Source organism: Mixophyes fleayi, chromosome 11 (genome assembly GCF_038048845.1).
Source record: "Mixophyes fleayi isolate aMixFle1 chromosome 11, aMixFle1.hap1, whole genome shotgun sequence".
Classification (NCBI taxonomy): Eukaryota; Metazoa; Chordata; class Amphibia; order Anura; family Limnodynastidae; genus Mixophyes; species Mixophyes fleayi.
Genome location: NC_134412.1, coordinates 15,937,218 through 15,951,594, shown reverse-complemented (window position 1 = coordinate 15,951,594; position 14,377 = coordinate 15,937,218). Strand labels below are relative to the sequence as shown.

At 39.6% G+C, this 14,377-nt stretch overlaps 1 protein-coding gene across 1 annotated transcript in view; it reads left to right on the top strand.

Annotated features, from left to right (window-relative positions):
* Nucleotides 1-14,377, top strand: part of LOC142106910 (uncharacterized) — a 58,913-nt gene that overhangs the window by 3,715 nt on the left and 40,821 nt on the right. The window contains exon 3 of the mRNA XM_075189962.1: nt 3,588-3,921. Coding sequence (XP_075046063.1) covers nt 3,588-3,921 — 334 coding nt within the window. The remainder of the gene's footprint in view (nt 1-3,587; nt 3,922-14,377) is intronic.

Here is a 14,377-nt window from a genome sequence, read left to right as displayed (position 1 = left end):
GACCCTAGTCTGTGTGTCTGTCTGTGTGTGTGTGTGTGTTCAGGAATTTAGACTGTAAGCCTCAATGGGACTGATGTGAGAGAGTTCTCTGTACAGCACTGCAAAATCAGTGGTGATGATGATGATGATGTCAGCCACGCTGTATTTGTATGCTAGAACACGTTGGTGCCACAGAGGTTAACTAACATGCATCAGGCTGATGTTTGGAGATAATATCAGACTGCTGGGAGGATTTACATTTTTCTCAAGACGTTTATGAAATCATTTATCATTTGAATGATTTTATATGTTGTGTACAATCAACTATTAATAGATAGACTATTGTATAACATGCAATTTATTTTATTAGAATTAATGCACAATAACATAGTTGCTAACAGTTTTAAATAAGTTCCAGGGACACTTTGTTGCTGAGTTACTCTTTTTCTGGAGGCCGAATTTACTAATTCGGCCTCCAGTACCACCTCTACAATGACGACACCCAAATTCACACCTCCTCCCGGATTTCTTCCCTTTCGTACTCTCTCTGATATCTCCAAATGGATGTCCCATCATTACCTAAAGCTCAACATGTCCAAAACAGAATTTATAAATCTTCCCTCCTCCCTGAATTGCCACCACCCCTCAGATCTTAAGACCAATTTTCTCAGTTTCAGAATCCCGCCACCTTGTTGTCACACTTAACTTCACCCACTGCATTATAACTCAAATAAAGTCTCTCTCCCAGTCCTGGCACCTCCATATTTAAAATATTGCCAGAAAACTCCTATTTATTACCCAAGATGAAAGCAAAACTCTTATCTATTTCCTCATTATCTCATGACTACTGCAACCTTCTACTATCTGGCATTCTTCTCACCCATCTATCATCCCCATTTATTTATATAGCGCCACTAATTCCGCAGCGCTGTACAGAGAACTCACTCACTCACTCACATCAGTCCCTGCCCCATTATGGCTTACAATCTAAATTCCCTAACATTCAAACACACACACACACACACACACACACAGACAGACAGACAGACAGACAGACTAGGGTCAATTTTGTTAGCAGCCAATTAACCTACCAATATGTTTTTGGAGTGTGGAGGAACCCAAGCACCCAGAGGAAACCTACGCAAACACAGGGAGAACATACAAACTCCTTACAGAAAAGGCCATCGTCGGGAATTCAACTCATGACCCCAGTGCTGTAAGACAAAAATGCTAACCACTAAGCCACCGTGCACTATTTCCATCCATCTTAAATGTAGGGGCAAGATTTACCTTTCTCTCACGTTGCTCTACGTCTGCGGCTCTGCTTTATAAATCCACCTAACCTAAGATTACAATACATAATTCTCACTCTCTCACCTACAAAGCCCTCAGAAACACTTTCATACGTCCAGGGATAGTAAAGGGGTTCCAGAAGGTGCAGGAGCCATGATGCTGTTTGGGCCTTGGTAGTGTAGAAGCCCGGCGGATGGCAAGGGAGGTATGACAGTGGCAATGTAATCAATGTGATAAAACAGCAGCAAAGCAATATTATGGCAAAGCAATGTTATGGTAAAGCAATACAATGGCAAAGGCAATGCAGTACAATAATAGTAGAACTAAGAAAGTAAATATAAAAGCAATGGATAATTTGTGGGGGGGGGGGGGGTTGAATTAATGGCAGGAGAGCAATGAAGGGATAGGGGTAGGAGTGAAGTGGTGAGAAAGTGGAGGTGAAAGAGTTTGTGGAAAGCAGAAGTATTATATGAATGGATAGGGAAGAGGAAGATAAAAACTGCAGTGACAGGTTACCGCAGATGAAGTTACTTACTGGCAGGCATTCGAGGATGTTCCACTGTGTCACTTAACTTTTGATTTCCTTACACATTGTGATAGGGCCTGATTCATGTCCGAATGCTACTTACGCTGTTGTGTTTTTAAAAAGAGCATGGAACTTGTGCTAAGCATATATTTAGATATGTTTTAAATTCAATCTAGGTGTAAGTGCGCTCTGCCTAAACAGTACTTACGCAGACCAGACTTCTTGTATAGGCATATGTGCTTGTACAATTAAAAATCACATTGGAATGCATACAAAATGTATGTGATCATAAATTAAAATAGCAAATTCTAACAGTATAATAATTTATATACATACTTATTTTTCCCAAAAATATTTTTTTACATTATGTACATAAAAAAAATGCTGTCAGTGTGTACTGTAAATGCAATTCTTTTTTATAGTATAATTTAGTTGCATACACTTGTGGCACACATACTTGTACATTTTAATTCAAAGACTATGTGGTGGGTGCAAAACAAACAGGTGAAAACTATTGACAGAAACCTATTATCAGGACGCTTGTGCTGTGACATATAATAGGTGGAAGTCTGCATTGGTGGTAGATGTTAAATCACAAGAAGCTTTTAGACTTAACCAATTAGTTACTTTTATTTCAGAACTTGTTGTAACAGATGTAATTCTGGAAGTATATACAGATGTTCACAGTTGATACTGACTGGAACAGACAGGCAGTATGGCAAACCTATGCAGTTAATGTACTTAACACTATTATACTACATTCATGTATGTAGGTAGTATGCTGGTATTGTGGGCAATATCAGAGAACAGTCTGCTCGTATATTTTTTTGTGCCTCCGGTCACTTTATATATCTGTATGTAAGTTTACAGTAGAAGGATGCAGCTCAAGTTATAACATATTTTCAGTTCAACTGTCACTGGAAGAACAGCTTAGAGCCAAACTTCCTGTCTGAGCATGCTCAGTAGTGCGATGCGGACGGTTGGAGGCTGCCCCCCTTTCTGTCCTCACTAGATCACTGGGGACACCACTACCAAGAAGGGAGATGGAGCATAGCGCTCCATATTAACAAAAACAAGCGTACTTACGACAAACACAGGACTTTAATTGGCTGCCTCTGCGTTAGTCCACCCCAAATTCCTGTTACATATGTTTTATGAACCAGTTTGCACAGATGTGAAGCACGTTACAATGAGATGAAGTGAGGTTCAAATTAGGAAAGTAGAAGGGTTGTAGCAGTTGATGTACATACCTGGGGGTGGAAGAGAAGAAAGATGGTTAGCTGTTGTGTCCTTTAACTGTTGTGTTCCTAACACTGTTCTAAAAACACAGTTTAAAAAACCCAAACACATCCACACCCTAATATGTCATGTCTCACAAGATACTGTCTTGGAAGACCTTAGAGCAATATAATTCTTATACCCCACATGGGGTCAGCCTGCAGATTACACATCTCTGACTATTAATCACACAAGAGAGATGAAACATACAAGAGTTTAAATTAGGTTGTGAAAGTCAGGTTTGCTGACATAAAACTAGACATGATTTGTTTTCTCCTAGATTCAACAAAAGTGTTTAAATACCTGCAAATTAAAAAATAAAACTAATATTTATTCTGGCATAAAGTCTTTTATATTATTCTTTGGAATGTATCAACATGATGCAGTTCAATATATGATACAAATCATTATAAACAGTGCATAGAACATTGCAATACAAATCTCAAGATACAGTATGTGACCTTCGATTCCTGTGTCCATGTTACATTAAACCATGTCCTTTATGCCACAGGTGCTCTGAAACAGGTGGATGCTGGAGGTGACAAGATCGTTTCTGGGGTGAATGTACATGATTCTGTTTATTGCCTGAACAAGGAGCAAATACTTTCCCAGTCTTCAGATGTAACCTATACCGACATTGAAGGGAGTCTGAAATATTACACCTGTGGTCCTTTAGGCTGTTGGGGAGTGAGCAGCGACAATAAAATATATTACCGCTACGATGTGACCCCCACAGCCTGCCAGGGAAGTCGATGGAGGGAGATATGGGGCAGTCTGGTGATGGTGGAAGTTGGCACAGATGGTTCCGTGGTTGGTGTGAATTCCGCAGGCAAAGCTTACATAAGGTAAAGCACTGGGGTGACTGTGTTGAAGCAACTGATTTTATTTAATTATAATACATTTTATTAAGATTTTATAGTGAAACAGATGAAGCAGATTTTTTCCAATATATGGTGTTACATAGTGCATGACTGGTGCATCATCAACACTGGCCTTATGTCTGTACTCTGTGTATAGACTTATATATTTTCTAAAGCACATAAATATATATAATAATACAGACATACCAGGTGGTAGAAGATCAAAGCTGTTAAACTGCAAAGTGTTAATGTCCTTCTTATCATGCAACCAACCTCCTTCGAGTGTTCATATTTATATTACTGCAATATACTATAAAATAAACAGAAGGGCACCAAATTAAATTTGACAAAAGATCACAATATATATATATACCCCTTCCTGACTTGACAATGCCGTGCCCACACAAAGCAGGTCAAGGGGTCCTCCACACCAAAGGACCAAGAGTCATGTTGCTTCAAAAGAGACAGTGGCCCGTGGCCAATTAGTGGTAGCACCATATGCTTACTAGTAGCTGACTTCAATGTGCCTACTGTGCTCCTCTGTAACCGGGAACGAAGATGTTAGTGACGACATTAAAGTAAACACATGACCATAGCAGGACGGAAGGGACGCATTTGGTGCAGGAAAACAAAAGATCATGCATACTCTGGGGCAATAATATATAGTGAAGCTTAGGACCATCCCAGTGGATCTTATTGGCTGGAAATTCAAGTGAATTAACCCTGAATGGGTAAGTGCATGACATGACACACACACATGATTTTAAGTGCGTTCTTCTTATGGCCTCTCTTGTTAAACTATAGCTATATTTTTCAAACAAAAATAGAAAAAAAAAGTTGGAAAACCAATATAATCTAATTATCTGCAGTAAAGAAAATAAGTGAATAACCCTTGCTGCATTCAAATTTATGGTTACCACTACCCTCAATGTAATAAAGTACCTCAACATGGAACAGAGCCCACTAGGAAGGTATCATCATCATCATCAGCTATTTATATAGCGCCACTAATTCCGCAGCGCTGTACAGAGAACTCACTCACATCAGTCCCTGCCCCATTGGAGCTTACAGTTTAAATTCCCTAACATACACCCACATAGACAGACAGGGAGAGAAAGAGACTAGGGTCAATTTGATTGAAAAAAGAGCAGTTTGACAAGAAAGATGAGATGCTAGCTGTATCAGCCATCAAGCCGTGGTCACTTAATGAGCAAGACTGAGTTTGTCAATGCACAAAAGGACTAATAGGCCATCTGTTTACCAAATACATTCATAATTCTTGTATAACATAGGATGACAGGATGAGCAGCTAGCCGTGTCAGACATGCAGTCATTTGTTAATTTGATGTACAAGTATGAGTTAGCTAACCACATAAAATTCGGGTCATCTGATACTACGATATTATCCAAAAAAAAAAATTGTGTGGGGTATTGTACATGAGAATAACTGTTTTATATTACAACTTAATCTGATCTAATTTTAATGTTCAAAGGCAATTGCCATGTTATGTATTCACTCCATATATCAATCACTCACAATTACCCAAATGCTATAATTTGTGCAATATTTAATGGATTGAGAAGGGGAAAACATGTATTGCTATAAAATAAAGTAGTAATATGTGAGCATCAATTATTATTTCCCTGGGAATATTAAAAATCATTTAAATTGCACCCATCACCTACACAATGGGCCCGATTCATTAAGTAAGGCAAAACATTTTGTGAGTTTTCTCCTAGACAAAACCATGTTAAAATGCAAACAGTGCAAATTAGTTTATTTTGCACATAACATAAATACTGGCTGTTTTTTCATGTAGCATACAAATACTTGATAGCTTGATACCTCTCTAGAATAAAAGTACATTCTCTAAGAACCACTGACAACACATTAAGGTGTAGTGGAGATAGCCATACAAATATAGCCGCTCATACGTCCGTGGTATTGTATGAAATAAAGATACACGATTACAGTATTAATGTCCACATTTATAGGTCGATGGGTCATGACTTCCCAAATACTCGACGCCCCATTGGCTGATTCCTAGGGTCATTGTTCCTTGACGTGGGGGTCATCTTTCCATGTGTGACCAGGTGTCCTTCCTCAGGCTCCCGCCTCTAGACCTGTATAAACTGGTTCTTTTATGGCATCTCTGAATTTGCTATTTGGTTTATGAAAAGTAATATGAGTTATACTTGGTGTTCGCAAAGTGTGAACGATTCATAAATACTACGGGAAAGGTTGAATGAACCGAAACCTTTTTCACCACATTATATTTTATATTAACTGAATCAACTAGATTAAACTTATTTGCAAGTTGCTATTTGCTAAGATTATTGTTCGATTACATACTATTCACATCACAACCGATATTAGTGTACAGAAATGGCTGATTACCACTTTCATTCAATTGTTAAACTTCAACAATCCACCCTTTGAGAGTATATACAACACTCTCACCCATTCAATATTCTATTGCAGGATTATAATATAACACCTCATTTTCTGTGGTACCTGTCCCTCTTAATGTCATCACATTTTCATTTTCTGGGGTCACCTCAGTCGATTGTTTATCACACTTCAACACAGCAGGAACACAATTGCAACATATGCCAATTACTATAAAGACATCAACTATAAGGATAAGGAGCTTACCTATACCAGTAAGTAGTTATTGTTCCCATTCCCTAAACCTCAAAATCAATCAACAGGATTCAGCCATGAGAACCATCCTACTACTATGTCCTATTTCATATAAAGAGGCATTGAGGGCTTTGCAAAATTCCTTTTTTACCTGTAGGATCTCATCCATTTTATAGATGATTATTTCTTTAGGGTCGTCTGTATTATTAGTGATGTAAGTGCAACACTTAACACCAAAGTGGGTGAATAGCATCACACAATATCCACCAGTAATTGCAGTGAGATAATTTAGTACCTATCTATGTTGTACTAATTTATTCTTATAAGCTTGCAGCTCCTTGCCCGTATACCCGAATGTGTTATTATGCATCTCGGTAATATTATCAATTAGTTTAGCCAGATCCTATATATCTTTATAATTTAGGGTTCTGCGGGTAGTTTTGGTGAGGTATAATGCAACCAAGGTCTGGAATCCTGTAGATTCTGTCATTAAATTTACAGCTTGAGGCTCTTACCCTGGAATCATATCTCTTTTGACTCTGTATTCATATGGTGTGTGTACGTAAGGAGGTAGGATTGTTCTATGAATGTCAGTCATTTTATCATGGGAAATAGCCATTATTTCAGGAACCACTCTTCCTATAAAACATATTCCTTTGGAGCTAGGAGTTAACCATTTGTAAGCCCTTCATCCACAAATATAATTTACATCATCTAGAAGGATATAAGGCACAAAACGGTTCGTTATATTGTTGCACAATATCTTAGTAAAGTTACCTTTACCTAGCTTTTCCATCTGTTTAAGGCAAGCCTCAGCTTGATTAACATTTAAACAGTAACCCAGAGGAACCTTTCCAACCAACATTCTTTTATATCTGTTAACATAATCTCGTTTATGATAACCCTCAGCCTTTTTGGTTAACTGTGCTTTAACAATATCAATGGGTCTTTCATCAACACTTGTGTAGCGGCCTATTGTCTGAACATTCTATTCAGCTTCCCAATACTCAAGTTTCTTTGCGTGCGTACAATTCAGACACAGCAGAGACCTGTCTACTGAGTATTGGCAAAGTGTCAAACTAGGGAATCTTGTAAATATTATTCCTCCATTCTATTTGTCTCCCCGCTGTAATTCAAGAACCTCAGAGATCTATTTAGTGGAAACATATTCCCCAGATTCACAGTTAGTGTTTGACATAGCCGTAGAAAGTATTTTGAGGTTATTTTGTTACTGTCTCAACTTTTTGCTCATATAGGATATTGAACTGTAACTTCATTGTTGCATTTTAAATCATCTCGGGGACCTACCATCAAGTGAGGCTGTCTGCCAAAAAGTATTTCAAAAGGTGACAGGTTAAGAGGTGGTCTGGGAGTGGTTCTGATGCTGTGGAGAATTAGTGGCAATGCTTCCAGCCACGCCAATTCAATTTCACCCTCTCTACTTTACTTCCCCACTGGTTTCTGGCCTATAGGGAGTGTGTAATTTACTATCAAAATCCTTGAGCTTGTGCATAAGCTGAAAGACATCCCCAGCAAAATGTGTACCCCGATCACTTTCACTGATTTTGGGGATACGAAACCTGCAAACAAATTCCTGAACAGTTTTCTTAGCAGTGAAAACAGCAGTATTAGAAGCAGCTGGATAAACCTCTATGCAGAAAGAATTTATACATGCTAATATATTCTTGAGATTCTTGCAGGGTGGTAATTGAACAAAATTAATCTGCATGACCTGGAAAGATCCATCTGTAGGAGGAATGTGGGATGGCTCTGTTGGTATTGCTCTTCCCATATTCTTTCTTAGACAAGTAAGAGAAGACATTGCTCTCTTACTAGTCTGTGAAGAGAAGCCTGGTGCACACCAACATGCTCTTACCAATTTGCACATTCCCTCCTTACCCCGGTGAGTCAGACAATGTGCTGCCTTTGCTAAGCTTGCAAGATATGCCTTGGGAGTTACTGGCCTACATTGTCCATTTTTCCAGATTCTGTTGGACTCTTGACCACATCCCTTCAACTTGCAGACAGCCTTCTCCTGTAGGGGACACAAATCCTGAATTTCTATTAATTTCTGTACACTGAGAGCTTCAATGTCATTCATTTGGTTACATATGTATTTATGAATGAGCCTGCTGCTCTCTCTTAGCAGCATCATCTGCTCTATCATTATCAAGTGGTCCCTGTTGTATGTGTGTGCTTTACACTTGACAATGGCTATTATCTTCGGTACTTGTATCGCTATCTGAAGTCCTTTTATATGTTGTGAGTGCGTTACTGGTGTGCCTGCCACTGTCATAAAATTCCCAAGACGCCAGAAGGCCCCAAAGTCATGTCTAGAGCCATTGTATACATTAACTAATTTACCCTCTACCAACTCACATGCCCTTCTCAGTGCCACAAGTTCAGCTACTTGGGCTGAATAAAGTGTTCTAAGAGGTTCAGCTTCATCATCTACAAAAGCATAACCAGTACATAAATCTCCTGTGTCCATCTTTCTATGACAACTCTCATCTGTATAAAGCGTAAGATCTACATTTTCTAAAGGGTTGTTATGTATGTAGGTCTTGCTGTAAAGGTCGGATTCAAATATTCCATATAATCATATGTATCTCTATACCTGCCAAATTCACCTTCAGCTAAAGTCTCTTCTCCTTCCACCCCTTGTGCATCTTGATGCACATATGGTAGGTATGTAGCTGGATTTAGTGTATGACACCTCTTAATTTTTATGTTTGCAGTGTCATTAGTGCTAACTACCATTTTGTAAATTTTGCTGAGGAGACATGCCTAGTTTGGGCAGAATTTAGGAGGGCAGATACCACATGTCCCAGTACTACATCCTCACTCTTACTAACCAGAAGAGCAGTTGCTGCTACACTTCTTAAACATATGCGGAGAGATCTTGCCACTGTGTCCAGTTGTGCACTGTAGTATGCTACCAGTCTGCTAGCATCAACATGTTTTTGTGTCAAGACTCCTGCAGTAAAATCAACAGCTTCAGTACAGTATAACTCAAAATGTTTTACATAATCAGGTATTCCCAAGGCAGGTGCTTAGTCAGACTCTCTTTAAAGGTTGAAGAATGACTCCTCTGTATGTGAGACAAGCTGAGGTTTAGAGGATGAGACTAACTCTTGCAATGGTAAAGCCAATATAGAAAAAGGTGGTATCCAGGATCCGCAGTACCCACACATACCTAAGAAAGTACAAATCTGTTGCTGGTATTGCGGCAGTGTCATGTCTTTTATAGCCTTAATCCTGTCTGTTTGCAAATGTCTTAGCCCCTGGGTGGGACAGTGCCACAATTATTTGACCTTTGTCTAGCATGGCTGTAATTTATCCTTTGCAACCTTGTGTCCAGTTTGTGAGAGATGAAGCAACAAGTGTTTAGTATTAGACTCTGATGACAAAAACAAATCAGAACAAAGCAATAAATCATATTCGTACTGAATTAGACCTGACCCATTACTTGGTTGAAAAGATTGCAAACAGTCATGCAAGGCTTGTGAAAAGATACTGGAGCGGTCTATGAACCCTTGAGGATATCTGGTCCATGTATGTTGTATGCCTTTATAGGAGAAAGCAAAGAGGTACTGACAGTCAGGATGGAGAGGGACAGAGAAAACAGCAGAGCAAAGATCAATTACTGTGAAATGACTTGCAGAAGCAGGGATTTGCATCAAGATGACAGCTGGATTGGGCACTAGGGGGAATTGGCTCTCAGCTACTTTATTAATCACCTTAAATCTTGTACTAATCTGTAGCCCGTTCCCCATTCTTTTTCACTTGAAAAATAGGACTGTTAGCTATGCTTGATGTGCGAATTAGAATTCCTTGTTGCAGCAGCCTTTCAATCACAGGATAAACCCCTAATTCCACTTATGGTTTTAATGGGTACTGTGGTATTTTTGGAGCTGGCCTGCCACTTTTTAAATGGACCATTACGGGAGCTACATTAGCCATCAATCCAGTGTCCTGTCCATTTTTAGTCCATAAGGAACCCAGTATCTGTGACATTTCTTCTACCTGTGATGGATTTGTCTCTATAACAGAGGAGTGCAACATTAGCCTTTTTGGGGTGTCCAATATATCCTGTACCTCCTGTGCATGCTTTCATGGAATATCTAAAAACACCCCATCAGAAGTACAGTATATTACCATTTTACATAATAAATCTCGGCCAAGTAAGTTAGTAGGGACTGCTGCAGCTAGAAACAAAGAATGTTTAGTATGTTATGGCCCAATAGTAACTTCTGCTGGTGCAGTCAAGGGATAATGATGCACTTCTCCTGCTATTCCCTCAGTTAATACAGATTTGGCCGCCCCTGTGTCTACAAGAAAAGTATGATTAGTACCAGTTATAGTCATTTTTACTTCTGGTTCTTTGTTCTGATTATTAAATAATTTAACCATCTGCAGATTACAGGTGTTGCCCAAACTTCAGAGATTAGCCTTCATACTCAAGATATTTACTGCCATTGAGTGAGTGCATCCCTGATGTTTCTTGCTGTAACCTATAATCCTTCCGTTGCCAATTGCATTGTCTTCTGCCATCCGAATGAGAATTAAAGGGCTTCTTATACTTTCTGCACTGTTTAGCAAGATGCCTTTCTCACCCACATATGTAACATTTCTTTTTGTACCCCTGTGTTTGCTGTGACAAATGCTGCTCCTGAAAACCCAGTATACGTACTGCCATTAATTTATCGCTCTGCATCTCTTTTTTTCTGGCTATATTTTTATCATGACTAACGGTCAAGAGTTTTGTCGGTGCTCATGCAGCGGCGGCTCATTGTTTCAGTCTGGCCGTGTCACCTCCCATTCTCTGTCCCAACTGTCAGCAGATCAATGGCCGGGACGCTTCTATAATCAGCACAACATCTCGGCAATTGACAGCCGGACACGTGCGCACTCTGGGAGCATTAATTATTAAGCCTCCTGAGGAGGTAATTAGGTATATTGGAGCACTGGCCCCTCATTGGTCAGTGTGTGTATATAAAGCAGGGAGGACTTAGACACCCTGCCGGTTATAGCGTGGATTCTTTCTGTTGCTGACCTGCTTTGTTGCAGTGTGGAGATTCTGCAGTACCTTGACTCTCTGTTATGACCCTCAACTTGTTCTGGACCCTGCTTATATTCTGATTGCCCTGAGCCTTCGGCTTGTTTTTGGACCACCCTATCTGCTACGGATCCCTGACCCTGGCCTGCTTCTGACTATCCTTAACCATCTTGATTACCGTCTCCTATCTCCCTGCTGAGGTATTGCATATAAGCTTACACTAGAGTTAAGACCTGGGGGCATCTAAGTACCTGTGAGTGCAACTATCTCTACGGGAATGGCCACTGCTATAGGCGAAGACCTCCTCCACTAGTTCTGCAAGCTTATGTCAATAGCCGCTAGCTGTCATACTAAAAGCAGAGTCCAGGAGGGCATCCAATGTTATACCTCTCCAATTTGGAATGGCTGTCTGTACCCTAGTTTTTAAATTTTATCTAAGCCCATCCATTAAAACTAGAGATGCTCACTGACCCCCGTGATTTGTTTTTAGATCTGTATTATTTGCGTGTTTTGGTTTTGTTTTGCTATTTTATACAAAATTTCATTTTTCATGCTAAAATCACATAATTTAGGTATTATTTTGTACCTACATTATTATTAACCTCACTGACACTAAATTCCAGTGATTTCCATTCAATTTTTACCATCTCACAGGTCACAATATGCTTTTCATACACTTTCAGCGAAATAGTGCAGCGATCTGTCTGGATGGTAAGCAACAGAGCAATGACTCAAACACACGGCAGTTCCTACCACATCTAGGAAACATTGTAATGAGTGCTTCACGTGTTTCTTGGATAAGTGAGGTAATTCTACTGGTAATACATGGCAACGATCCATCGTTCCACCTGTTTCTTGGATAAGTGAGGTAATTCTACAACTAATATATGGCAACGAGCGCTGACCGCCCCCCCCCCGGGATGTGTGCTTTTCTCACACACACAAATCCAGGGTGCCAGACAACGCACTAAAAAAGCTATTGAAATTCATAGCAAAAAGCCAGTTGGGTGTCTAACTGTATATTACACCCTACTCTTATAGTGAAATAGAAAAAAGAGCAGCCTGCAAAGACTGTACGATAAATAGAAATGCCCAAAGCAGCTTTTGTGTTTGGGTGTATACTATTCCCATACACTAATAATAAAATAGAAAAGAGCAGCCTGCAAAGACTGTACGATAAATAGAAATGCCCAAAGCAGCTTTTGTGTTTGGTTGTATATTATTCCCATACGCTAATAGTGAAATTGATAAAAAAAAAAAAGCAGCCTGCAAAGACTGTACGATAAATAGAAATGGCCCAAGCCCCTTTTCTCTTTGGGGGTTGATTACATCCTACACTTATAGTGAAAGTTTCAGAAAGATGTTGTCATCATCTTCAGCATCATTCTCACCCTCATCAGTGTGTACATCATCATCACAGACTATCAATTCATCTCCGCTGGGATCCGCCTTTAGAGAAGTGTCAGTACTTGGATGTATTTGCCGGTAAAGACCTTCCTCGTGGAAGATGTAGTTCATTTTGATGAACATCATCTTTTCCACATCTTTAGGAAGTAACCTCCTATATCGATCACTGACAAGGTTCCTGGCTGTGCTGAATACTCTTTCAGAGTACACACTGGAGGGTGGGCAGCTTAGGTATTGCAAAGCAAGTTTGTACATGGGTTTCCAAATGGCTTGTTTTTCCTCCCAGTATGGAAAGGGACTGTCTGACATTTTTATATCAATTAACTCTTGAAAATAATCCTCCACCATCCTTAGCATGTTATTAGTAGGATTGGATGGAGTTATGGCCGAGGTCACACTTTTTTTTGGTAAAATCTTTCAAACCAGTCCAGATGTCAAACTGTTGTGGTCTGCCATCTGCATCATCCCTGCTTGTCTTTGGAAAGTGCAATTTTTTCCGAGCAGCAGCTGCCTGAGAAACTGAGGAGAAGACGTCGTCAAGCCAAGGCCCAGTTCAGCGGACAACTTGCTGACCAAGAGATCCTTGCAACTGTTCAGACCTCGGTCATTTGGAAGCATAGAATTGATATGTCTTCAACCTCGGATCAAGCACAGTTGCCAAAACGTAGTAATCCGAGTTCAAGATTTTAATAACTCTTGGATCATTGAAAAGCGAATTAAGTACTTGATCTACAAGGCCAACATACTTTTTAGAATTGCTTTCTTTCATCTCCTCCTTCAGTTTGTCAAGCTGCTTTTTGAAAAGTCGAATTAAGGGAATGACTTGGCTCAAGCACGCAGAGTCTGAACTCACTTCACATTTCACAACTTGAAATGGTTTCAGCACCTTGCACAGCACAGATAGGATTCTCCACTGTGCAAGACTGAAATACTATTAAAGTAGTTTAATAGTTTTCAAATAAGCATTGCCCAATCAATTGTATGTGTTTCCAAAGCACAAAGTGATTTATTTAGCAGATGTAAATAGTCAACAATTCAATACATTATTATATTATGATACAGTACAGTACAGCCAATACCAAAAGATAAATACATACCGATGCTATGGCATGCGCTCGCTGCGCAAACCATGGGACCCAGTGGACAGTATATCTGTTTAGAATACTGTGTCAGAGTTGACTGAGGGCCAGGGGAGTGCAGCTATGATTATATACAGTACAGTGTTACACAGTGAACAATAGAGATGAAGTAGATTGTTTCTATAGGTCCAGACGTTGGGTGGGTCCAGGGTAAACAGGTCATAGGCTGATTCAATCTAAGGAATCCAAAGG